Source organism: Propithecus coquereli, unplaced genomic scaffold, assembly GCF_000956105.1.
Source record: "Propithecus coquereli isolate 6110/MARCELLA unplaced genomic scaffold, Pcoq_1.0 Scaffold221, whole genome shotgun sequence".
NCBI classification, from domain to species: Eukaryota; Metazoa; Chordata; class Mammalia; order Primates; family Indriidae; genus Propithecus; species Propithecus coquereli.
Genome location: NW_012147301.1, coordinates 2185344 through 2210673, shown reverse-complemented (window position 1 = coordinate 2210673; position 25330 = coordinate 2185344). Strand labels below are relative to the sequence as shown.

Genomic DNA, 25330 nt, shown 5'->3' with positions numbered 1-25330 from the left:
TCACTATTAAATGGTCTTCTGTTGAGCCCAGCATGCTGGGCTAGTCCATCAAAATTATCAAGCAGCTACTAAGTTCCAGGAGCTGGAGATTTAAAGGTGGCAGTCTATGCCTCACTCTGTTACTTGCTCTTCTGGCATTGGACTGGGATGGCAGAGGAATAACTAAGTCTCTCTTTTGATACTAACTCTGGAACTTGGGACCAGGAATTAACATTAAACATATGTAAAACTAATTTTGGTGCAGATGAGTAAAGAAGTGCAGGGCCTGGCGAGGTGGCTCAAGCCTGTAATCCCAGCACTTTGGGAGGCCGAGGTAGGAGGCTCACTTGAGCCCAGGAGTTTGAGACTAGCCTGGGCAACACAGTGAGACCCCTGTCTCTACAAAAAATAGAAAAATTAGGTGGATGTGGTGGTGCACCACCCCCCGGCCAGCAAAAAAAAAAAAAAAGAGGAAGAAGAAGTGCAGGCCTCCAGAAATCAGACTGCGTATAGTAGGACAAGTTCACTAATAATGGGGTTTGTACAGCCCAGGGACTCCTCACTCTGCACTAGCAACTGGAAGATGAGCCTGAGAAGCAGGACTTGAGGCATGTGAACACTGGGAGACAATGGAGAAATTCAAGGTCATTGTGCCAAAGTCCCAATTGCCTTTCACTGTGAGGAAGGGTGGGAGTGATGGGCCTCTTGCTGGCCACAAGAAAGGGAAGGAAGGAGGGGCCCTCCCTGGGCCTAAAGTCCTGGAACTCCCTCCTGCAGGGCTTGAATTCTCAGCAACCCCTTCTTGGCTTGTCCTGGACTCTGGAGAGGTCAAATTGTTGTCTCCAATTGCTGTCATTTTAAATTCATTTTGACAAGTGTTTAATTCTTCTTTATCACAACCTTTGGTCTGAGAGTGATATGCAAATAATGGCTATTCTGCTGAGTGCAAAATGTGCAGTATCTCTCTGTCTGATCTGTCAATTAACCTGGGCCTGGCCCACCCGTCACTTTGGGGGTGGTCCTGAGCAAGGCAGCCTCTGGCTCTTGGTTCCCTCCCATAGAAAAGCGCATTCTGGGTTCTGTGAAGATCTTAGCAGAGAGTAGCTATCAACTGTGATGCCGAGACGTATGTGGGACACAAGTGTGTAGTTCTGTGTGTTAAACTGTGTGCACATTGGAGTTAATGGACACAAGGGTGTTTGTGAAGGCGAGTGTGCACTCGTGGGTCTCTGAGCTTATAGACATGGTGCTTGTGTGTGTATGTGTGTGTGTGTGTGTGTATGTGTGTGTGTGTGTGAATGTGCAGCCATGAATAATTCTGGTGACCAGAGTTATACAGAACAGTTGTGGATCCCAAATCTCCAGAGTTTTTCCCTCTTCCTTGCACCCAAGAAAGTTCAGAAAAGTGTGCACCCAGACGGGAAGACATTCACAGAAAGCCTAAGCAAGGGCCATCGGAGAACGTACCTTTCCTGAGTTTAAGTCTTTTTCCTAAGCGCCTGTGGAGGGAGGAAGATGATTCAGTTCTTTCCCACAACCACCTGCCATCTACCCTCAAAAACCACCATTTCCCATCCTGGCAGGAAATGTACTCCCTAGGGCAGAAAGGCTGAGGAAATTCTAGTCATTGGCTCCAAAAGAGAATGCCACATTTCTGGAAAATAGTTTATTAATTCATTATAGGGACAGATACATGATCAATGCCTTAGCTTAACACTAAAGAATATCATATTTGTAAGAAGAAAAAATGCCGGAAAAATAATTAAATAGTACAGCATAAACTAAATACAGACAATTTGATTACACTTGTCATGCATCAAGAAAAGGAAGATTTTTAAAAGAGACTCCAAAAGCTTAAGGCATCAATGGTAGGTGACAAAGGGATTAATACCCTGTAAAAGGCCAATAGACTCTTTTCTAATAAAAATACTGCTACAAAGACACAAAGCTAACACTTCCAAATTACCCAGAGCCCAAATCATATATAATGCTAGTGAGTAATGGCCACTTTCTTATCAAGTGTGAGTTATAGGCAGATACCAGATTTATTACTTATTTGCTTTTGAGAAACAATTTTCCACCCAACCTAATGGGTTATAAATTGTCTCATTTGCAGCTATTTAATTTAAACCAGAACCTCAGTGCCTGTTAAACAAGAACATGAAAAATGACTATGTGGTATAATGCTAAGAGCCTACTGTTAAAACAGCCATTTAATTCAGGGCAGTTTTTTCTTAAAAAAAAAAAAAATCAAACTGGCAAAATAAAATGAGGCTTTTGACCTTCAGAGCAATGATGAAACATACACACTGGCATTAGCCACAGCAACGCTGAATGCTACAGAAATAGTAGGAGTGACAATTCTGTCTTTAACGAGATACAAAACCAACATTAATAATCTTTAGTGTTATTGCAGGCTGGCTGAAGGAGGGGAGGAGGTGGAAATGTAGGTGCGGATGTCAAACGTGAGTGACACCCGAGTATAATAAACACAGATGCTTTCAGGGCTTGAGGAAGCTGAAACTCTGCTCAGAGATATTTCACCATTTAAAAAAAAAAGGAAAGATGGACTGGTTATTTCTAATCTGGCCCAGAAGCCAGAGTTAACTCTTGACATGCCGATCAGTTAGAAAGATGCAATTAGGGAGCAAAGACCCCCACATTCTATGCTCCCGTGAGAGGGTTAAGGTGAAAAATCAGATAAATGACATTGTTTCCACTACACGGGAAATAGAAGTCAAGCTGACAGGTCAACAGAAAATGACTTCAGCATTCCGTTTAAAGAAAAAACAAAATGAGACGAGCCAACCACCCTTTTTCTGTGCAAAAACCTCCCTTCTAGCATCCCGGAGAATGGGATTCTTCTTACCCCACCCCAGATCAGGTCACATTCAAGGCCTGCAGGGGGGGAAGTGGCTTCCCTGACTGCCACTCCCCTTCTCCCCCTTTAGTTTCTGTTGGGAAGAAAGGTGTGAAATCACCTCCATCCAGCGAACCTGCCTCCCTGCAGAGAAGGGAGGGGATCATTTTATTCTGAGCCTCTGGGTCACAGTCCCCCTTTTTTTGTCTCAGAAATTCCCCTGTGTGACTTGGATTCATGACCTCCAAGGAGAACCCTCCCATCCCAATCCCAGGGAGACAGGTGCAGGGAAGCCAGAACCTGCACTGGGGGTGGGAAGTCTGCCTGGGGAGAAGGCGAGTGGCGGTGTGGAGAGATGAGGGGACAGGGGGGCGACAGCCAAGGTGAATGGTGGCGGACACAGGAGTGGCACGATGGCCTTGAAGCAGACATGAGGTAGTCACGTTGTTAGGGAAGGGTACGGAGATTGAACCCAGGCAGGGGAACAGAATGACACGGTCTGGGAGAAGCATGAGAGACAGCAGCGAAAGGGAGCCAGGAGAGAGGACAGGGAGAGTATCCGGAAGGGAGGGCACTAGAGCTGGGAGGGCAAGGCGGCTGGGCGACAGGCCACCAGAGTGGTGCAGGGCAAGGAAGGAGGGGAGAGCGAACTTCCTAAATGACAAAATGAAACACAGAGCTGCTCTGAGGGGAGCCAGGCTCCCCCTCGCAGTGTGGGCACCGGGGAGATGGGAGGTGACGCAGCTAAAGGGCCAGGCCTCTCGAGCCTGCTCACGCTCGACCCAGCCGGCCAGGAACACGGGCCGGGGCTGTCTGTCAGACAGGCACTGGAGACACTCTCAGAGTGTGTAATAAAAGGCTGGGCGACAGAGGTGCGGGCCCACAGAGCAGCTAGGGACTGACCACTCTGGGGCCCTGTCCTGACCTGGAGGATCCATTAGACCATAGTGACCAATGCCTGGGCCAAGGTTTCCCAGCTCACTAACCAGTACACACACGTGCTTCACATGTATATCACATGTAGCTGTGTCTCATGTCTCTCACGTGTCACGTATGTGTCGCAAAGAAGTATGGGGGGAGCGAATAATCCATTTCTTCCTCTCCCCCCAGCCAAAGCACCCTGGGAGGCTCCGAAGGGCTTGACGATGTATCTGCAGGCAGACATGTATACACGCGTGACCATGCATGTCACATCCTGGGATCCACACCGGCCCATCCCAAACCGTACCCTCTAGGGGTGCTAAGCAGAGGAGGAGACTGAGGCTCCGGGCAGGCCTGGGCTGGCTCCTAGAGGGCAGGGGGCTTGGGGTTGGCAGCTGCTTCCAGGGGCCTCCTCCAGAGCCTCACGGGGCTGGAGGTCTGGGTAGGAGCAGGAAGCACTGGCCGCCTCTGGCAGGCAGGTCAGTCTGTCTGGCCCAGTGGCTGCCTGCTCACACCCTCCCAGTTCCCTGTCCAGCCAGTCTGTCCCCGGCCCTGGATCCCCAACACTTGAGATGAGATCAGGAGCCCCGGAAGGCAGGGGATCCTCAGGCTCCAGGTCTTGGAGATGGAGGTCAGGGTTCCCTTTGGATGCACTAAAGTCAGAGTGGACAATGACTTCAGCCTCCACCTGGTTCCTGCAGGCTGGGGGTGGCTTCTTCCTCCCATTACCCTGCCCAGGGCAGAGAACACAAAGACAAGGTGACCATTACTGAGAGTGGGCATCAGAAGAATGACCAGCATCTGTGGGGTGGAGAGAAACTGACCCTCCGTCGGAGTATATATCACACGGGAGTCGGTAAAGGACACACAGGAACTGTCCTACCAGAGATGATGTTCAGACCCACGCGAAGGCAGGAAAAAATGGAATACAACCCATTTTGCCCTTGCCCAGGAGTTCCAGAAGCAGCAGACTCAGTCAGGGGCTCCATGAAGAGGAGGAAGGGCTGAATGTACTCAGGCCAGCCCCAGATCCACGGGAATTCTGCTGTGGCTCACTTAGGTCTGGGTAGGGGAGGGACTGTCCCCAACCCAGGTGAAACAGGGCCCTGCAAACTGGCCTGCCTTCCACCTTTTCAACCTTTGGAGGCTTCAGGGGTCTCCTGGCCAGGCTTCTAACCCCAGGGAAGTTACCATCGAGGGGTCTCCAGAGAATTCACTACTTTCTCTTCACAAGCGTGGGGACCCTTCCCTCCTGTCCCACCCCTTCCTCCCCGGACACTGACCTTTATGGCATCATACACGAGAGCCTGCAGCAACAGCGTCTGCCCAGTTCCAGCAGGGGGCAGCAGGGCCCGGGTCAGAGCGGGCCTGGGGCCTGCCTGGGGCAGCTCATAGCCTGCCCAGGTACCTGCCCAGCTCGGCCCTCCTGGCGGAGCCCAGGAGATCTGCAGAGGGGAAGGAAGGGGACACTGAGGAGCAAGACCAGGAATGGCTGGGAGAGGGAGGCATAAGGGAGAGAAGTGGCTGGGGCCCCTGGCTTTCTCCCTCCTGACCGTTTCCCCGCTAAACCCCGTCCTCAAGGCGCAGGGGAGAGGCCCAGAAAGGGCTGAGGGTCGGTGGGGGAGAATTGAGGATGCAGTCCCTCCTGCAGACGAGCCTGACACCAGGCTCGGCAAGGCCTGACGGTCCCGAGCCAGGTGGGCTCTCCTTCGCCACAGAGGCAGGCAGAGGGTGAGGCCAGGACTGGGCAGAGTCGGACGGGATGTGCGACCACTGCCGACACGGAGCGGCCTGTGCTGCGGGGGCCTCGCCTTCTCCCGGCTACCGCCAGGCTGACTCCTCTGCCAGGAACGGAGGCCCGCCTGCTTCCCTGCCCTGCCAGCCCTCTCATGGAGGGGGCGAGGGTACCTTCTCTTTGCAGCTGGCTCAGAAGGGGATGAGGTGGGGCAGCGCTCACGGTCACGCACTGTGCTCTGGCACCCCCTGGCGTCCTGCCTAGGGATGAGCCACAGAGTGAGCTCTGACTTACCTTCCTCTTGGAGTGACACCTGCCATCAGAAACACTGCCACCAATAAGGCTGTGTACTTCAGCCCTGTCCTCCATGTCTGAGGGCGGGGGAGACCAGTCCTGGGGACGGGGGTGTACAAGGGACTCCAGTTCATGGGCAGCTGGGGGGCTGGGAGGGCCAAGCCGGGCTCTGGAGTACAGCGCAGGGTTTCCAGTGGTGGCCGTAGAGGACAGGCCCGGGAGGGCTTCCCTAGAAGGGAAGATGGAAAACGAGGCACACCGGTCAACGAGTGGGGGTGGGGGCAGGACTAGGACCTAGTCCAGCCGGCGTCTCTGGGCAGGTTCCTGCCCATCCCCAGGACTTGGTTTCCCAGTCTGTGCAATGAGTGGGAAACTCTGCTATTGTTCAGAATGGCCCGCACTGTGAACGGAGCCTTCTTCCCTTGGCTCCAGGCATCTGAAGATTTGGGGTCCCCCCTTTCCAAGATGCTAGCAGCTACAGAGGAAGTGGGAGAAGGCAGCTCTGCCTGGCCTTGCTGAAGGGGGTGGGCTGGGGCTCCCCTAAATCCATCCCCCATTCTCATGAGTACATCATCCCGATGCCTTCATCCAAGAGTCCTACCAAGTCTTGGCCGCCTTCCCTGTTCTGCGGCCATTCTGCAGCCCTTCCTGGAAATCTCCCCTCTCTGAGGTCAGACTTGCTCCCCTGCCCACCTGTGGGGGCTGCGGCGCAGGCCGGCACACATGCAGGCCAGGAGGCAGAGGAGACCCAGGCAGACGCCCACGATGATGCCCGTGACTGAGTGCATGTCCAAGGAGTCTGGTGGAGGAGAGAGGGGACAGAGCAGGTCAAGGACAGAGAAAGGGCACGGGCGCCGTGTCATAGATCAGGACTCCTTGCAGCGTCCTTAGGAGCCCCCTGGCCTGAGTCTCACCTTTGGATCCCTACAAGCTTCTGGACAGGTGGGCCCTGTGACCTCACAGGGACTACTACTATCTCTCTCTCTGACTGTCCTCCCTACAACACATCTAGAAGTTACAGTCTCTCCTCATCAAACAGGTCTTTTGGTGAAACACGCCTCTTGCCTGCCTGCCATGTCTGGTTTCAGGGTGCGCAGCACGTGCAGCTGCAGGGGGCCCGTGCTCGGAAGGGCTCTGTGCTGGGTTTAATGCTCTGCTGTCGCCAGCTTGGGTTTAAGTGATCCTCCCGCCTCGGCCTCCCAAGTAGCTAGGACAACAGGCACGTGCTACCACGTCCGCTAATTTTTCTTACTTTTTGTAGAGACAGGATCTCACTATGTTGCCCAGGCTGGTCTTGAACTTCTGGCCTCAAGTGATCCTTCCGCCTCAGCCTCCCAAATCGCTGGGATTACAGGCATGAGTTCTTACCCATTTTTAAAATAAAGAGCCTAGCATTTTCATTCTGCACTGGGCCCTGCAAATTATATAGCCAGGGCTGCTGCCCCTCTTGGCCCCATAAAGCTCGTGACCTCACCAAGCCACTCCTCCCATCAGAGCAATCTCTCAGAGACTGGTCTCTAATGCAAGCCAGTCCCCCATGAATCTGAATCTGACCCCTCAGCCAAATCACCACTGAACCGCACTATTCCGCCTTCAAACTTCCCCCATCCCCACCAAACCAGGAGGGCAGCTGTGCAAAACAATGAAAGTGTAGCTGTGCCTACAGGCAGGGGTCTAGAAGTCAACCTCGGGGGCCTCTGGGGACCCAGGGGTGCCCCAGGATGGACCCCCCTCCTTCCTTGCTGCCCTCGTACCTGAGAGCTTCTCCTGAAGAGTGATCACATCCTGCAGGCGGGAGAAGGGTCCAGGCCCCACCTCTGTGCGCGCCCCCATCTTGAAGAAGTACCTAGTGTCGCTCTCCAGGCCGTGTACCTCAGCACTGAAGATGTTTCCTGGGGGTGAGGGAAGCAGGGACAGCAGGATGGTGCATAGGGTGGGGGTGGGGCGCAGGGGCAGGCAGGGTCACAGAACCGAGAGAGTCTGCTCCTCTCACGCAGGCAGTAGCTTCTGCCTGCTCCCCCCAGAAGCCCCTAGAACAAACCTCAGCACCACTCTCATTGCCAACCCAGCCACGGAGAGGCTGGAAGGGGGAAAGGCTGGGAAGCTCTTGCTCAGATGCCTGGGCAGGCCCCTCACCCTCTGTGGTGAGCAGGGTCCACTGGTGCTCGGGCTGGGTGTGGTTGTTGCTGTAGAGGATCAGATACTCCACGATCTCGCCATTGGGCTCCGAGGGGGGGCACCAGTGCAGCCGGACAGCGGACGGTGTCAGGGGGCTCAGGCGCAGGTCAGATGGGGGTGTTGAGGGCCCTGGGGTGCAAGGGAGGAGACGAGGAGAGACAGGGTCACCAAGAGACCCAGCTCTGGGGGCAGCTGGAAGACAGGGCATGAGGACATGGCCTTCCTTTTTCCTCCTTCACTGGAACAAACCACAAAGCAAAGATGAGGTCTGGTCTCCAGCTGGGGAATTTCTGGAAAACGGGAGTTGGGGGATCATGGTGGTTGCCACTATTCGTCCCCTCCCAGAAACTCTTCTGCACTCAGCTCTGCCCAAACCTTGGGGCTCTGAGGGATGTTCCAGAAAAGAGGGCCACTGGGGCAAGAAGGAGTTAGGCAAAAGACGGGTGGAGGGCAGGGGGGCCCGGGGCCACTCACGGTCAGGCAGGGTGGAGCGCTCCACCACAGAGCCGAAAGGCCCGTCCACGTCCACGCCGTGGGACTGTACCGCGAACTCGTATTTGGTGAATGGCTTCAGCCCGCCAATGAGGATGTCTTCTCCTGAACTACTGAGGCAAGAAACGTGACTAGTGCTCTCAGCACACTCTCCTAGCAGGGCAGATGCCTCTAAATCTACTCCCCAGCCCCCACCCTGAAAAGGGAAGCTGCTCCCTGGCATGGGCGCCACTGACATCACCCAGGGGACCTACAGAGAGGTGTGGATGTATGCTGCTCCACGTCCAATCTCCAAGTCAGGCCCCCTCCTCTAGGAAGCCTTCCTGGATTGATCCAAGTTATTCTCCACCCATGGAACCATCTCTGCTGCATCTTTTCCTGGGCTTAATATTGCCTTAGAGCAGTTGTATATATCAGCTCCCCAGGCTCTGTCTCCCCAATTGATGGGGGTGGAACATCTGAGGACAGTGGCAGAGCTCTCTTTCCCATCAGACTGGGAGCCCTCTGAGGTTGGAGAAACAGGTCTGTCCTGGGTCACGTTCTCCAAAGGTTGAGCACAGGGCTCTGTTGTGGGGGCTGGGCTCTCTTTTTCCACCTGCGACCATCTGGTAAGAGGTGGGCCCTGCGCAGACCCTCAGTGTGCCCCCAGAGTAGCAGGTGAGCCGTGACACGTTCCAGAATCCCAGGCTCGCTCTCCTCATCAGCACCTGCTGCCGTGCCCCCGCCCCCCCCCCGCTCTTCCTCCCCCGACAGCGACAGCGTCAGTCCTCTCCCCACCTGGTGTAGTAGGTGACCAGGGAGGCATTCCTGAGCCCCCAGGGGCTGAAGCGCACAGTGTAGTTGACAATCTTGACTGTGGTGAAGTCCGGCTTTTTCCACCGAAGCCAGATGGACGTGGAGCTGTTTGATTCCGCATGGACATGGGCTGGGGGCAAGGGTGGACCCCTCTGGATGGGCAGGTCTGGAAGGTGAAAGTTAGAGTGTGGGGAAGGGAAGGAGGACGCTCATTCCTTCATATGTACAGTGGTTTACGGTTCCCAGGGCTCTTTCTTTGACCCTCTCTTTTGATCTTGTGAGTTGGGTGGCATCATTCCCGCTTCGCAGATAAGGAAACTGAACCTCCAAGAATTTAAGTGATTTTTGCCAAGGCCATACCTATAGCAGACTGTGGTACACTAGGATGTAAGAATGCAACATAGAGAGAACCAGCAAATCATGGCAATTAAGAGCCCAGACTTTGGAACCAGGCTGTTTTGGTTCAAATTCCGGCTATGCAACTTACTAGCTGTGTGACCCTGGAAGAATTACTTAACCTCTCTGTGCCTTCATCCCCTATTCTGTAAGTGGAGCTGATGATCGTACCTACTTCATGGGGTTGTTAAGAGGATTAAATTAGTTATTATTTGTAAAGTAGATAGGAAAGTGTCTGGAATATAGTAAATACTATATGATGATAACTGTTTATTACATAAACATAAAATAAACTCCACGAGAGTAGGTACCTTATTTGTGTTGTCCACCACTAAATTCCCAGATCCCAGCTGGCACATAGTAGATACCCAGTAAAATATCTGCTGAATGAATAAATGAACGAACTGGAATTGAAGCCCAGGTTTCATGTCTTGTGGTGAGTGCTCTTTCCACATGGTTGAAAAGCAGTCTGGGAAGCATCACGATGGGCCACTGAGGTGCCCAACACAGGGCCACAAGGCAGTGGAAAGACTTTGGCCTGGGAGCCGGGAATACTGGTTCTAGTCTAGGCTCCGTGCGACCTTGGAGAAGTCCCTTTGCCCTCTGAGCCTCAGTTTCCCGGGAGGCCACACAGGGATACTCTCCCTGCCTAGAGGGATAATCTGATAGTGTGACGTAGGCAGGTGTTTTAAAAATTGTTTTAAGGCCAAACATGGGGTTAGGAGTTACTGATCAACCATGGGGTTGCTCCCTGTTCAAACTTTCTAAATTAGCACGGTTCATGGATGATGAAAATAAGGTAGCAAGCAGGCCTAACAGACAGTGCACGAACTAGAGCTTCTCTCTATGATACGGGGTGTCTGGAGCTAGAAGAAGGCCACCCCCCGACCCTAGGAGAATGGGTTTGGGGGTGAGCTGAGGCTACTAGGCTTCCTGCCCACCGGGCTAGCCCAGGGGAAAGGGAAAGGAGGCAGCTCACAGAGCCCTTAAGTGAGCCCTCCCCGCCTTCTTCCCCGGCCACCCTCACCTGGCGTGGGAGCCTTCTCTGTCTTGCCCTTCCACACGGCCGCGTAGCCATCCTCATGTTTGTTGAATGCCACAAGCTTCACCTCGTACAGCCGGCCAGGGACTGGGGAAGGTCACAGGGCTCAATGGCCAGAGGGACCTCTGGGGTCACTCTCCCATCACAAAGAGCGTTCCATCTCTCGCTCCTGTGCACAGCCCGTCGGTGCCCGCTGAAGCTATGTCCCTCTTTCTCCCTTCCCCAGCCCTCCTCACCTAGCTGGGTCAGCTCATACTGCTTCACTTTCTTCTTGAGCCGGACGGGGCCCACATCCCAAGCCTGGTCTCCACGGCCCCCTGGGGGGCGATCACCGTTGGCCTCCTCCTCGGCCCCCACTTCCCGCCAGTATAGTTTGTAGCCAGAGATCTGGGTAGGGTGAGGAGGCGGCTGCCAGGACACGACCAGGGACTCCATCCTTGCCTGCACCTTCAGCTCTGCAGGGGCAAAAGGGACTGGCGCAGGGGAGGATGGGAAAGGAGGAGGAAGAGAATGGGGGACGAGGAGAAGGAGGCGAGGAAAGGGAGCGGGGGCAGGGGCACGGGGAAGAAGCGGGAAGATGGCGTTCAGTGAGGGCCTTGCCGGCATTCTCCCGACGCCTCACCACTCAGCCACCACCCTGAGTGCCCGGCCTGGGCTCCATCTCGAGGTGAACTCACTACTCTGTAAGCACAGGGTGAGGGAAATGCAGAGGCATCTCCTGGGCATTTGCCAAAGGGTCAGCAAGGAGCACCTCCGGCACAGAGGTGGCCTCTGTAAATCTCCTGAAGGAACAAATGCAGGCGACATGTTGCTGAGGACAGGAAGGAGGGGTGCAGCCATCAGAGTGCGGAGCCCCACTTGGAGCCTGAGAGTGGAGGCTTCCTATGTGTCAGACACTGTTCTAAGCACTTTGTACATGTGCTATAACTTTATTCTCACGACCCTCTACAACGGTGAAAATACTACTGTTCTCATTTTACCGGTAAGAGAACTGAGGCTCAGAGCAGTTAAGCAATTTGCCCATTGTCATGCAGATAGTATGTGTGCCAGGGTTTGTCTACATTTAATCACTCTGATTGTTTGCTGCTGATTGGGTCTCTCAACAAAAACAACAATCGTCATCATTGAAACAGCTACTATTTTTTTTAAATAATTTTTTTTTTTTTTTTGCAATTTTTTTTAGAGATAGAGTCTCACTCTTTTGCCTAGGCTAGAGTGAGTGCCATGGCGTTAGCCTAGCTCACAGCAACCTCAAACTCCTGGGCTCAAGCGATCCTTCTGCCTCAGCCTCCCGAGTAGCTGGGACTACAGGCATGCGCCACCACACCCGGCTAATTTTTTTTTTCTATATATTTTTAGTAGTCCGATTAATTTCTTTCTAATTTTAGTAGAGACGGGGTCTCGCTCTTGCTCAGGCCGGTCTCGAACTCCTGAGCTCAAACAATCCGCCTGCCTCGGCCTCCCAGAGTGCTAGGATTACAGGTGTGAGCCACCGCGCCCAGCCTTTAAATAATTTTTTTAAAAAAATACGGAATGCTTCGCTAATTTGTGTGTCATCCTTGCGCAGGGGCCATGCTAATCTTCTCTGTATCGTTCCAATTTTAGTGTATGTGCTACCAAAGCCAGCACTACACAGCTACTATTTAAAGAGTTCTTATAATGTGCTAAGCACTTCACTTACAATACATTGTAATCCTCACAGCACCCCTCAGCAGTAAATGAAGCCTCAGATTTGTGAATGGTTGGTCCAAGGTCACACAGCAAATAAAAGGGACATCAGAGCCCAGCCCCTCACCTCTACTCCTGGGCCTCCCTTACCTCTCGAGCAGGGGAGCCATGAAGTCTCTGATGGAGGGGTGGGGGGACTGGGTTCCATGGACACATGTACCCCCACGCACATAGTGCCCGGCCTGCCTCCCCTGACCCCGTACCATGGCTCTGATTGTGCATACTGGGCGTCCGGTGCTGCATCCACTGGGAGGGGGCCCCGAAGCCGGCCCCTGTGCCAGCTGAAATCCGGACTCGGTACACCTTGTTTGGCTGAAGCAAGTTCAGCGTAAGCTGTGTCTCATTCCCTGGCACCTCGGTGGAGAAAATCTGATCTGCAGGGACAGCAAATATGGATTGCTGGGTGACCACCTGAGGACCATGGCCCCTAAATTCCCCTGCGCTGACTCTTCCACCTCAGATCCTGGTTCCTCAGTGCCCACGGGAGCCTGAGGCCCTCTCAGGACTGACCCCTCCGTGCCCGGGCAGACTCCGCGGCTCCAGGGTTGATGCTCGAGCCTCCACCCCTGGCTGATGCAGGCCATCGGCCCTGGCTTGTTGTGGGGAGAGTTACGGCATGCTCTGTCCCCCCTCACCCCGTCCCCATGAGCTGTCAATGACCAGGTGCAGGCACAAGGGGCTGGCCAAGAAGGCCATCGAGCGCCACTGGCTTCCAGAGCCCTGACAGCCACCACACCCACTTCCTTGCCCTTCCCTCCCTCTAGCCCTCACCCTGGCCACCCAGCCACTCTCCTGCCCCTAACTCTTTATCCCTTTCATGACCCCTCCCCCAGATGACCTACTTCTGCCCTAACACGCCTGCCCCAGTGTCCCACTCTCCCATTCCCGGGAGCACACCTTCTGCTAAGCACTTAGCATCCCTCCTCTGCTTTGTGAGCTGGAAGGGACTCCAGGGATTACCTAGGCTACCTGCCTCATTTCCCAGATAAGGAAACGGAGGCAGGGCCTCAATAGGGCCTCACATGCTGCAGCTGTAGAGGAAGTGGGGCTAGAAGCCAGGCCTCCCTCTGTCTCTCCCCAGCCCTTTGTCTTCCCTTTTCACTCCTGCTGCCCCTGGCCCCAGCCTGCACTGATCATCCCTGCCCCACCACTCAGCTCAACTTCCTGACTCCCCTATGCTGCTCAGGTCTCCAGCGGCTCTGACCAACCCTTCAGGCTGACCATTCCCAAGCATGCCTGCACCCTGCCCCCACTCACCTTCCTTTCCCAAACCATACTCTATCTTGTACTTCACCACCTGCCCATTGCTCAGGCCGGGGGGCAGGGGCAGCCACGCCACCCTGATGTCCGAGGGGTTGGGGCTGGACAGGGAAAGCTGGGGTGCTGCACTGGGGACTGAGACAGAAGAACATCAGCGTGAGCTCTGCTCCACCAACATGGAAGGTGAGGCTCAGGAGTGGTCTGAGACTTGCCCAGGTCACTGAGCAAGTCAGAAGCAGGCCAGGACCAGGATCTGAGGGAGAAAGGGAGCCTCTCAGGGGAGCCCCAAGATGGAAGATGAGGCGACATTTTTCCCACCCTGAAGCTGGAAAGTTTGGGGGCATAATCTTGCGATGAGTTAAGGTCACTGGTCCCTAACCCAACTGGATGGTATGTGGGTGTCAAGAAGAACTGCATGATATGGGGAATCACAAGACCTTGGCTCAAGTCTCAGCTGTACTACTGACCTTGGGCAAGTCACTCTCATTTTCTGGGCCTCAGTTCCCCAACTGTAAACTAGCGGAAAAAAACCCTGCCTATGCTCTTACAGGGCACAAAAGATGACATGAGGCAGGTAAAGGTGCCCTTACATTAGTAAAGACAAGGTCAGCTACTAGCCCCAGGGAGTTCTCTGGGCCCCAAGCTGCCCACTGCAGGTCCAGAGGCCCTACCATCATCCAGCGTGTGGACCAGTGCTGGCGTGGAGGTGCGGCTGGCCCCCAGCTGGGAGTAGGCCACCACGTAGAACTCATAATCCGTGTTGGGTTCCAGGTCCCGAACCTGTAGCTCGGTGGTGTCATTATTCACTGCAAACTGGTATTCCACATTGTCCATGCCTGGAGTGATAACACAGGGGACAAGGGGACTGTCACAGGGCCACCATCAGCACTGGCCAGTTGGAGTCTGTCTAGGAATCCTTCATATCTACCTGGTCTCTGAAATAGTCCATTTATAGCTAAATCATCCCTGATAATCTGAGCTGGAGAGTATAAATTCCTTAGGCTTCTCATGTCCCTGTATGAATTCCTCCATTGGTTAGGAAGTTCTTTCTGGTGTCTAACTGAAATTACTCCTGCTGCAGTTAGTTAATTGGGGCGGGAGGTGGCTCCAGAACCATCAAGGCATTTTCCCTGGAAGAAGCATCCTTTCCCTTCTTTCCCATAACCACCACCACCAAGGGGAAGGAAGCAGTGCCGCACACGTGGATTCTACACCACGCTGGAAACTAACCCCGTACCTGTGCGGGTCTCTGCCGTGGGCTCCTACCTCATCCCATCCCCAGAGGTACCCACCAGGCCACCCTTCAGTCATCCAGCCCGTACCCCTCCCCGCTGCGCCCTTCGTGGGCCTTTGCCAGGGCATCTGGGGCCCAGGGTGGACGTACCCCGTGCCTTCTGGTAGTGGAGGGAGAAGCCAATAATCTGCTCGCTGTGCAGCTCGGGCCGCTGCCAGGCCACCAACACAGCAGAGCTGCTCAGTGGCCTGGCCGTGACCTGCGTGGGGGCGCTGGGCAGCCCCTCGCGCACCACTACGGCCAGCGACGCGGCAGCACACGCGGTTCCCGCGCTGTTCTCAGCCACGCACTGGTAGTAGCCGGCGTCCTGCAGGCCGATCTGCGTGATCACCAGGCTGCCGCCGCCACCCTGGACCTTGACACGCCCGTTGGGCCGCAGAGGCGCCCCGTCGTGCAGCCAGCGCAGCGTCGGCCGAGGCTCCCCCGACGCGCGGCACACAAACCGCGCTGTGCTCGCCCGCGTCCGCGACAGCGCCTCGGGCGCCTGCGAGATGGCGGGAGCCGCTAGGGGCGGGAGGGGCGACGCTGACCGCGGGCTCCAGCCACTGGGGGCTCTGTCCCCTCCCCCAAATACCCCAACCCCATCCGTGCCCACCCCCGCTTCCAATCACTCCAACCCCCTGATTCACCCCTCCCCAAACTAGTTCAACGCACATCAGCCCCTTCCCCTCCCCCATCAACCCCAGCCCCACAGTGACCTTTCTCTCCCCCAGTCGTCCCCAGGCCTCCTCAGCCTCTTCCGGGTTCTAACCCCACCCCCATTTGCCCACCTCCTTCTCCCCTACCCTCAACGTCTCCACCCCTACCAGGTTTACGCTCTCCATTATGCCAACCCTGGGCAACCGTGTCCCCCAGTTTTCTCGGAACCACCCAGATCACTCCACTGTCTCCCCCAGTAACTTCAGTCCTACCTCTCCTCCCAGTTACCCACCCCTCCCCAGCCCCCCATCACCCAAGCCAGGCTAATCACCCCTCTCCTCCCACCTCTGACTCAACTCGCCCCCTCCATCCTCGGCTACCTCGCCTGTCCCTCCCATCCACCCGCCCTTCCGAGCACCCCTCCCGTAAGCTCGTCCTCCCGAGCTTTTCTTCCTCCGGGATCACGCCTCAGTCCCTCTAACACCCCCCCAGCCCCAGCTAACCCGCTCCGATCCGGTCTGCCCCACGCCTGCTCCCTCCAGCCTCGCCCCGCCTTACCCAGCACGCGGAGCTCGGCCGCCGCAGTGGCGAAGTCGCGCGTGCGGGGCTTGTTCGCGCGGCAGACGTAGACGCCCGAGTGCCGGGGGTGCGCGCTGGCGATCAGCAGGTTGGTGCGGCCCAGGACGATGACATCCGTGGAGATGGGCTTCCCGTCTAGGGAAGGAGAGGGAGTTGTGCTGGGGGGGACGCCAGGGCCTGTGCCCAGACCCACTCTCCGAATTTCAGAACCCTCTACACGCGAGTAAAGTGCGCACAACAGTCCCTGGCTGGAATCTCAGTTCCTCCTCGCGCCTGCACGATGACTCTCCGAGCCCTGGCGTCTCATCTGGAATGGGAGGAGGTCCCTACTGAAAGGGCTTCTGCCAAGCAGAGAGAGTAAGGCCTGCGAGAAGCCCTGGCACAGCGCAGGCGTACAACAGGTGCTCAGGACACTAGTCAGTTATTCATGTTACCGTTATTGGTTTTTTTTAATTTTTTTTTTTTTTTGGTGCCGTGACTTGGATTATTAAATTAATTTCTCTCAAGAAGGACACACCCCTTACCTATGGTCTCAGCGCAGTACTATGACGAAGATAGGGCTGGTAAGGTCTGACCAAACCAAAGATTTGAATATGCACAGAGACTTTTATCTTGATGTGAAATGAAAAACATTTTGAACGCCCTTGCCTTATGGACATGAACAGAAAATCCACAGAAGAAATGCAAATGGCTTAGAAATACAAAAAGCGTGTTCGACTTCGTGTAATCGAAGAAATGCACATCAAAATACAAATGTTAATTTTCACCGAGCAAACTGGGAATGTTTTTAAAAATAGTAAATTGCAATGCTGGACAGAGGGCCATAAAGGAGCTCTACGTAGACCTTGAAGCCAGGGATTCCACTTACGGGATTCTGTCCTGGGGAGATGGTCAGAAATACACACATGTATTTGTGGACAGGGCAGATCGCTGCAGTGTTAACTATAATAGTGGACAATTGGAAAGGACTCGGAAACTCAACAGTAGGAACTGGTGAATTACATTTTATAACAGTTATTAAATACATTCAAATGATGGAGCATTAGATAGTCATTAAAATCCTTTTTGAAAAACTTAAAGATGAGGAAATGTTTGTGATATACAGTTGAATGAAAATAGGACTTGGAACTATAAATACAGCATGCTTTCTCAGTTTCGGGAAAAGATGTACATATGCATAGAAAAAAAACCTGGAAGATAATATACTCATATGTTAATTTTTATCTCTGAGTGGTAGATGTTTTCTACTTCTGCTTTTTTCCTGGTTTTCTACAGTGAACATGTACTACATTTGCGGCCGGAAAACAAAACAAAACCCAAAATCCCATGCCGCTTCTCTGTCTTAATGGAGCAAATTCCCAGAAAGAGAGAGCAGTGCCTGGGGTCAGGAAAGAAGCTCCTTTCTAGACCTTGTCTTCCTAGGTGTCAGGATCCTCTGGGACTGTGATTCTCAAATCTTTATGCAGGGACCTTGTCACTACGTAGAGGCCCCGGGCAGGGCTCCATATTCTGCATTTCTAACTAGCCCTAGGTGGTAGATCCGAAGACCACACTTTCAGTAGCAAGGACCTGGGGCACTTGTTAAGCATTAAGACTCCTAGATCATGACTCTCCAGGGGTGAAGGCAGGGAGTCTGCAGCAATCTCCCTGAGTGATTCTGATGCATGGCTAGGAATTGAGAAGTATTGATTTATACAGAACTTCTGGGTGACAGCACAAGCTTACCCCGGTAGTATGAGGGTCCTGCTGGCCCCAGGACCAGCAGCTAGGCAGTGTCCCAAGTCCAGTGAGGAGGTCGTCAGAGAGGTTGATGAAGATACCAGCACTGTTTGATTTCCTCAGATCAGTAGTGGGTACATAGCTGTTCAGTGTATTATTTTTCTTTAAACTCTATATATTCATTATATACTCTTTTGAATGTGAGACATAAACAAAAAGGAGGAGGTATAGAGTAATAGAATGAGTCAGGGAAGAAGGGGTAAAGAGAGCTGGATTTAAGATTTACTTGTGCCATCAACTTGGGACAGGATACTTCTTACTGACAAATGGAAACAAAAATAGCCCTTGTTTCCTTTCTACAGGACTGTGGGGAGTGATATACCAGAAAGAGAACAGGTTCTAAAGCTTGGGTCCGGGCACGCCACCTGCCTCTCTGAGCCTCAGTTTCCTCATCTGCCCAGTGGAAATAATAGTTGTGGCCCCTCCTCTCCCGAAAGGGCTCTTGGAGAAGGGGTGTACTGCAAGTGACATTTGGCCCAGGTCTCTCATTACCCTGATAGCATCTCCAGTAACTCAGTCCTACTTGGCACTTCTCGCCTTGCAGCCTGATACTGTCAATCCTCTCTTCATGGGTGTATGTTTTCTCTCCCTCACACAGACAGTGAGTTCAGAGGGCTGGGTTCTTGCCTCTCTCATCTGTGTTGGTTGTTTGTTTGTTTTTCAGAGATGGGGGTCTAGCTCTGTTGTCCAGGCTGGAGTACAAGTGGCACGATCACAGCTCACTGCAGCATTGAACTCCTGGGCTCAAGGGATTCTCCTGCCTCAGCCTCCCAAGTAGCTGAGACTACAGGCATGCACCACCACACCCATCTAATTTTGTTTGTTTGTTTGTTTTAGGGAGAGATGGAGGTCTCACTATGTTGCCCAGGCTGGTCCTGAACTTCTGGGCTCCAACGATCCTCCTGCCTCAGTCTCCCGGGTGACTGGGATTGCAAGTATAAGCCACCCCGCCCGGCTCATCAGTGTGTTTTGTTCGCTGCGACCAGCAGGCAGCAGCACGCTGGGGTGTGCCAAGAGCCGGCTTTGTAGTTACCTGGACCAGCAGTAGGATCCTGGTTCCACCTGACTTGCTGGCTGTGTGGCCCCTTCCCAGGTCTCAAACACTCACTTACAATACAGTTGTGAGGAACAGAAATAAGTGGGGAACCTAGCCCAGTGCCGCTCTCAGTTGGGTTGTGATAACGGTTTTGTGAGTGGCAGCCCCAAAGTGCTTTGTAAAGGAAACATGCTACACTGACGGTTGATGGAGTTTGTCCAGGTTTCCCACGCAGCCTCCAACCTTGCTGCCCACAACACCTAGGCCTGGGATAGGCTCTGCCACACCAGCTTGGTGACCACCAACCATGCTCCCTGACTTGGGGGCATGTGAGATGCCACGCCTCCCTTCCCATGTCCTCCTCCTGCCCCTTCCTCTCCACTCACCCTGTCGGACCCAGGATACAAAAGGGGTGGGGTCAGCCGAGGCCACACATTCCATCACCACACTCTGGCCAGACACCACAGTGGTGTTCTCTGGGGCTGCCACGATGACCACGTCCTGCCCCCTGGCGGATGCCAGGGACCCTGGAGAGAAGACAGGCCCCAGGCAGCCTTACAATTCATCGTTGTCACACACAATACCTCACCTGATGCTCACAGTAACCTGGGGAGGTGGGTGCAGCTGGGAGCAGCAGTGGTTCCGTCTGACAGATGGGGAAAGTAGCCGTAAAGTTCAGCAGAGCTGGGACTGGACCTCAGAGCTCTTTCTCTTGGAGTCAGGAGAATGGCCTAGCCTCTTACTCAGCACCAGAGAAATGACTGGACAGACCCACGCCTACCCTGTTCTTCCCTCCCCAGTGCAACAACCCATCTTCTAGGCAGAGGACTGTCAGGGTCATGGATGGAGCACTGGACTTGGAGTCAACAGTCTTAATTTCTAGTTCCAGTACTGTCATTACCCATGCACTGTGTGACCCTAGGCAAAGCCCTTCCCCAATGGGCCCTGGGTTCCAGTGAGGAAGGCAGCTCCCTGAACCCTGATGCCCTGCCAAGTTCTTAGGGAGACCCTGGCCTTCAGGGCAGAATGGTGAATTCCTCCTTTGTCCAGCAGATGGAGGCAGAGATCCCAGGCACCGGCGGGCGAGGGACCCAGACTGGGAGTAGCCCACCAGCTTAGCCCAGGAGGAAGTCAGGGGCAGGGGCGCAGGTGGGGGGGCAGGTGCATGGCCAAGGGCAGAGAGGGAGGGGCTCTTGGGGAGCCTCGGAAGTGAGATCTGTGGAGCACTTGCCAGGTGCCAGGCACTTTCCATTCTTATCTCAGGGATGCATACAACCTCTCTGAGCTAGACATTTGATAAGGAGCCCAGGGTCACACAGGTGGTGAGCAGAGAAGCCAGGATTCAAAGCAGGTCTCTCCGACCCCAAAGCCTGTGCCCTTCCTACTCTATCACACTGGGGCAGGAGCTTTTCAAAGAAACGAGAGAAGGACAGGAGGCCTAGGTCACAGCAAACAGAGAGGGACGAATCTCCCAGTGCCTGGAGCTCTTGGGGCTCACAGAGGGGCAGGAAAGGGGTGGAGACCAGGGCTTCAGGGCATTGACACCCCTCCTCAGATGCCTCGCCTCTGCCTGTCCCCAGCCTTGGATGCACCATCCGACCCAAGGGAACGCAGACGCCACAGGAAGGGGGAACCCTGCACTAGGAGTCCAGAGTCTTACGTTCCAGCCCCAGTTCTATCCCCAATTTGCTGCGTGGTGGCACTGCCCTCTCTGGGATTCATTGCCTCACCTGTCCATGGGACTAACCCTGTCACCTGTCTGAAGATAGAGCCCCTCCCAGCCCTGAGGTGGCTGACTGCAGAAACCCCCACGTTCCCCCACCCAACCAGCCCGCTTACCTCTGAGGGCCACGCTGAGGAGGGCCTCCTGGCTGAAGCGCTGGCGGGCTGAGTTGGTGGCCACACAGCGGTAGGAGCCCCTGTCCCTCTCCTGAACATCCAGGATCTGAAGGACGCCATTGGGAAGAGTGATGAACCTTGGGAAGAGGAGAGAGGGCAACTGTGAGGTGGGCAGGGGGCCCACAGGGAGGGTGGCTCATCATAAAAGAAATGCAAATTAGAAGTATAAGGTAGCATTTTCACATATTAGAGCAGTGAAAATAAAAAGATTTAATAACACCCCGTGTGGATGAGGGAATGGGGGAAAGTCACTCCTGCCTTGTTGGTGGCCATGCCAATACCGTCCTTCCTGGGCAAGTTGGTGATATCTGAACGTCAAAACTACAGGGACCTTTTGACCCAGCCATGCTACTTCTAGGATTCTATCCCACAGATATTCTCAAACATGTGCACAAAATCATATGTCAAATGATACTCATTCCACCATTGTCTGTAATAGCAAGAAACTGGAAACAACTCAAGTGTCCATCTGTAGGGCAGGAACTGGCTAAATTGGTTTGGGAACGTTCACGTACTGGAACGCCAGGCAGCTGTTAAAAAGGAGTGTTCCACGTGTGCTGACAGAGCGTGATCTTCAAAATGTGTTTTGGTGCAAAACATGTGTATGGACATGTACATTTGTATGTTTGCATATGCACCGAATGTCCCTGGTAAGGATGGTTGTCTGTGGGGAGGGGGCCTGGGATCCTGGGAGCTAAGGATGGGAGGGTCTTTCTTTTTATTATATAGCCTTGTGTACCATTTAAATTTTTCTACCCCCTGCCTGTATTATTAATACATCCTTCCTCCCTTGATAAAATACCCTTTATGCAAGATGTCTGTGAATAATGGCAAATAAAACTACAAAAAGAAAAAAATACCCTTTATTCACACTATCTCCTCTGACCCCCCAAAAGATAGAGACACCTTCATTTTACTTGGAGACAAAACTGAGGCTTAGAGGGAGTAGGGTATTTTCCCAGGGCTCATAGATGGAGCATAGTTAAAACCTGGACCCAAGTCTTCTGGTGCCAAATGCCATGCTCATCCCACCTGCCTCTCTCAGCAGCCATTAGACGGCCCAGCATGCCATCTAATCATGCCATCTCCCAGTCCCCGCAGGCCCTGGTCAACACGTACATCACGTAGGAGGGGCATGATGGAAGAAGGTGGTATCCTCTGCTCTCTTGGTGGATGGGATAGAAAGATCCAGAGACCTTGCTTGAGAGACAGTGTAATCCAGGGCAGGGAGATCTCCACAGGGGCTGGGATGGTGGGGAGCAGAGCGGGCTTTGTCCCAAGCATAGAGTGAGTGGTTCCCCCTGAATCCCCCAAATGGGATCCCTGCCGGGTCAGCTCCAGGTTGAAAGTCCCAGTTTGTCAACAGCGCAAATGGTGCAGGCCTCTGGGGTACAGGCTGGGCCAGGGTCAGAGAGGGAATGGGGCAGCTATGTGCTTGGTGGGGATCCCTTAGCTCCTGCGGAAGTGGGATCTGACAAAATCTAAACATGGGAGAGGGGAAGTAGCTCAAGGGCTGAGGGAGGAAGGGTATTGGGAGAGAATTCTGGACATGGGCCCAGAAACCTGCTGTGGCCCAAAGACTTAGAGAAAAAAACATAAACCTGCATCGCTCCTTCCCTCATCCCTGTGGCAAACCCACCTCTGCCCCCAGCCTCTTGGCCTCAGGGCCAACAGCTGCCTACATAAGTGCTGGGGCAGAGGGGAGAAGGGGTCGGGGAGGCTAGGGGTAGTCGGAGGGAAAACCCAGGCCAGGACCCAGCCTGCTGCCGCGGAAAAATGGATGGAAAAGGACACGTGGGGAAGGACAAGCGGGACCCATCTAGGAAACAATCCCCTGCCCCCCAGGTCTGCTCCACCTAACAAGCTCTGGCCCCAAGACCCTCTTCCTCTGCCCTTCCTCCTTCAGTCTAGCTGGCTGTGCTGCCAGGAGCTGCCCACAATTCCTGACCCCAAAGTGCTCTGGTCTTTCCAGGGAAATAGGGCTCCAAGTACCCAAGAGCTAATGCCTCCTTTGACAAATAGCATTTCCTCAACTATGGGTGCCGAATGAAAGAACGAACACCTTTCCCCGGACACGGCGCTGTTGCTGCAGCAAACAGAGGTGAGGTGGAACCACTTCCAGGGTTCATCTAAAATCTTTTCTGTTTTATCAAAATGTGTTTTCAGAAGCTCTGTCCTTGGAAGGATGTCCAAGATATATTGGTTAGTGGGGGGAATAAAGTCACAAAACAGTGCTTATGAAGCAATTCTATTTTGGGAAAATAGATAAATGATAGGTTAGGATATGCACAGGAAAAGTCAAGGGTGGCCAGGCTTGCATAATTCACGAAGGTTTTCTCTGGGAGTGGGATTACTGAGGACTCATTTATTGTGCCTAGAAAAATTTTTTTACAGTGAATATGTATTGGTTTGGAAATACAAAATTTTTTTAATTTAGATTTTTAATAGTATATGCCCCTGTACACTTCGTTCTGTAACTCTGGGCTCTAACATAGAAGCCCTGTGGCATGGTAAAGAGAACCGGTTCCAATGTATGTGATTTTAGCAAGTGACATTACATATCTGGGCCACAGTTTTCTCATCTGAAAAATGGGTTAAATAATTCCTGTCCTGCCTACTTCACGACCCTGACCCTCTTCAGGTCTGATGAGCTCGCATTAGATAATGGACATAAACATATCTATGACTCCCAGGCTCAGAGTGGTGCAAACCATACACATATTTCAAAAGACTGGAAGGGAACACTCTAAATGTTAATAGCTATGTTCAGTTGGTAGGTGACCTTTCTACCCTTTCTGTAAAGTTGGTATATTTCACCGTTTTAAAATAAATTCAAATTTCAAATAAAAAAAGGCTACTTATAGAATGAAAAACAACCTCTATTCAAAAGGAAGGAGTTCTTTTTTTCCCAAGCCCCAAGCCTGAGTCTGCTGCCCCCACCGCCAAAAGTCCACTTGGGCCCAGGGATTCAAGAACACAGAAGAAATGAGATAGCTGCTCTGAACTTCCCAAGGACCATGTAGCCCCCATTCTAAGCCCTTGAGGGATCCACGCAGGGAAAGGGGACACTAACCGAGGGTCACATGAGGCTGACAGGCACAGTGGACACTGGGAGAGGGCAGGGCAGAAGACTGGATGAGGGAGCCCATGTTATTTAAGTCCATTAGTTACAAGTTTCTCAAAATGTGAGTGAATGGTGATAACAAAACGATTTCAAGTGGATCAGATATACATTTTTTTATTCTAGTAGTTCTAGTATGTTTATTTTTATGGCTATCTTCTATTTACGGCAAGTGTTGCTGGTTTTCCATTTCCACGTTCCCTTTTAATATGTGTTAATGTTACAAAAGAGCAAATTGATGTAAAGAAAAGTATTAAGTGATTGTGTAAAGGGTATAAGGATGGTCAAACTTATGAAGGTGGTTTGCGAATGCCTGGAATTTGGAAAACATTGTTCTCACTGGTTACTGGTTCCCATGGAAGAAAAATGATCCCCTAGGTTATCCCGTAGTATTAGAAATTAGTGTAAGTACCAGGGAATTGCCTTGGGGTCCAGTCTTCACCATTAGTTCCAAAATATGCACATACACCCTGACACAGTGTGTTTATTAACTGCACATGTGCACACACTACACCAAGGCATATGGTCTCCTTCAAACCACTGGGCTGAGCTTATGAATAGCATATTTGTACGTGTACTATATCTGGGCATGTGTAAAAATACATACCTTGGGCATAATCAAGTTGCTGTTTTAGACGTTTCTTTATTCCCCCCACACAATGTGCTGGGACATGTGAGCCTAGCTTATTTATAGATGAGGATCACTTTTCAGAGGACTTGGGGGCAAACACTCCCAGAGTCCAGGAACTGGCAGCTCTGGCCTCCTGGGTGAGGCCTTTGGTTTCACAGGATGACGCCTGAACTAGACATTGCGGGGGGAGGTCTGAACCCCACTGGTTTGCTAAGAAACTTTGGGGAAGAAACGTCTCTGCTCTGAGCCACAATTAGACTACAGATCTTTAAAACCTACCTGCAGCATAAACTTCTTCAGACTCTGCAGCTTCCCCACCCAACCATCAAATGACGCCTGTGTGTCATCCACACCAGGTCTCCAGAGTCTGATACTCTGAGTATTAGCTGTGTGACCTGGGGCAAGTTACTTCCATCTCTGATCCTCAGTTCCCTCATTTAACAATCCAGATAGTATTAATATCTACCACATTCATATGCACAGACCTGGAAGGATGTTTGTTTTGTGTGAAATGAAAAAAAAAATTAAAGTTGTAGTGTAATCTCATTTTTGTTTTGAACAAAAGATGATTGAACAAAAAACCCAGTATGAAAAATACAAGTCAAATTTTTAGAGAGAATATTTATAAATGTATAGGGAAAAAGAGCAGAAAGATAGATATCAAAGCTAACA

General features: G+C 52.8%; 1 protein-coding gene across 1 annotated transcript in view; it reads right to left on the bottom strand.

The window, feature by feature from the left end:
• Nucleotides 1-3993: 3993 nt before the first annotated feature.
• Nucleotides 3994-25330, bottom strand: part of IGDCC4 (immunoglobulin superfamily, DCC subclass, member 4) — a 39604-nt gene continuing 18267 nt past the window's right edge. Inside the window, exons 5-20 of the mRNA XM_012644849.1 lie at nt 19394-19534; nt 16172-16327; nt 15065-15478; nt 14352-14516; nt 13678-13815; nt 12624-12794; nt 10929-11165; nt 10678-10779; nt 9237-9420; nt 8442-8569; nt 7926-8096; nt 7544-7681; nt 6483-6588; nt 5790-6018; nt 5044-5205; nt 3994-4490 (exon numbers count right to left, since the gene is read on the bottom strand). Coding sequence (XP_012500303.1) covers nt 4080-4490; nt 5044-5205; nt 5790-6018; nt 6483-6588; nt 7544-7681; nt 7926-8096; nt 8442-8569; nt 9237-9420; nt 10678-10779; nt 10929-11165; nt 12624-12794; nt 13678-13815; nt 14352-14516; nt 15065-15478; nt 16172-16327; nt 19394-19534 — 3053 coding nt within the window. The 3' untranslated portion in view covers nt 3994-4079. The remainder of the gene's footprint in view (nt 4491-5043; nt 5206-5789; nt 6019-6482; nt 6589-7543; nt 7682-7925; nt 8097-8441; nt 8570-9236; nt 9421-10677; nt 10780-10928; nt 11166-12623; nt 12795-13677; nt 13816-14351; nt 14517-15064; nt 15479-16171; nt 16328-19393; nt 19535-25330) is intronic.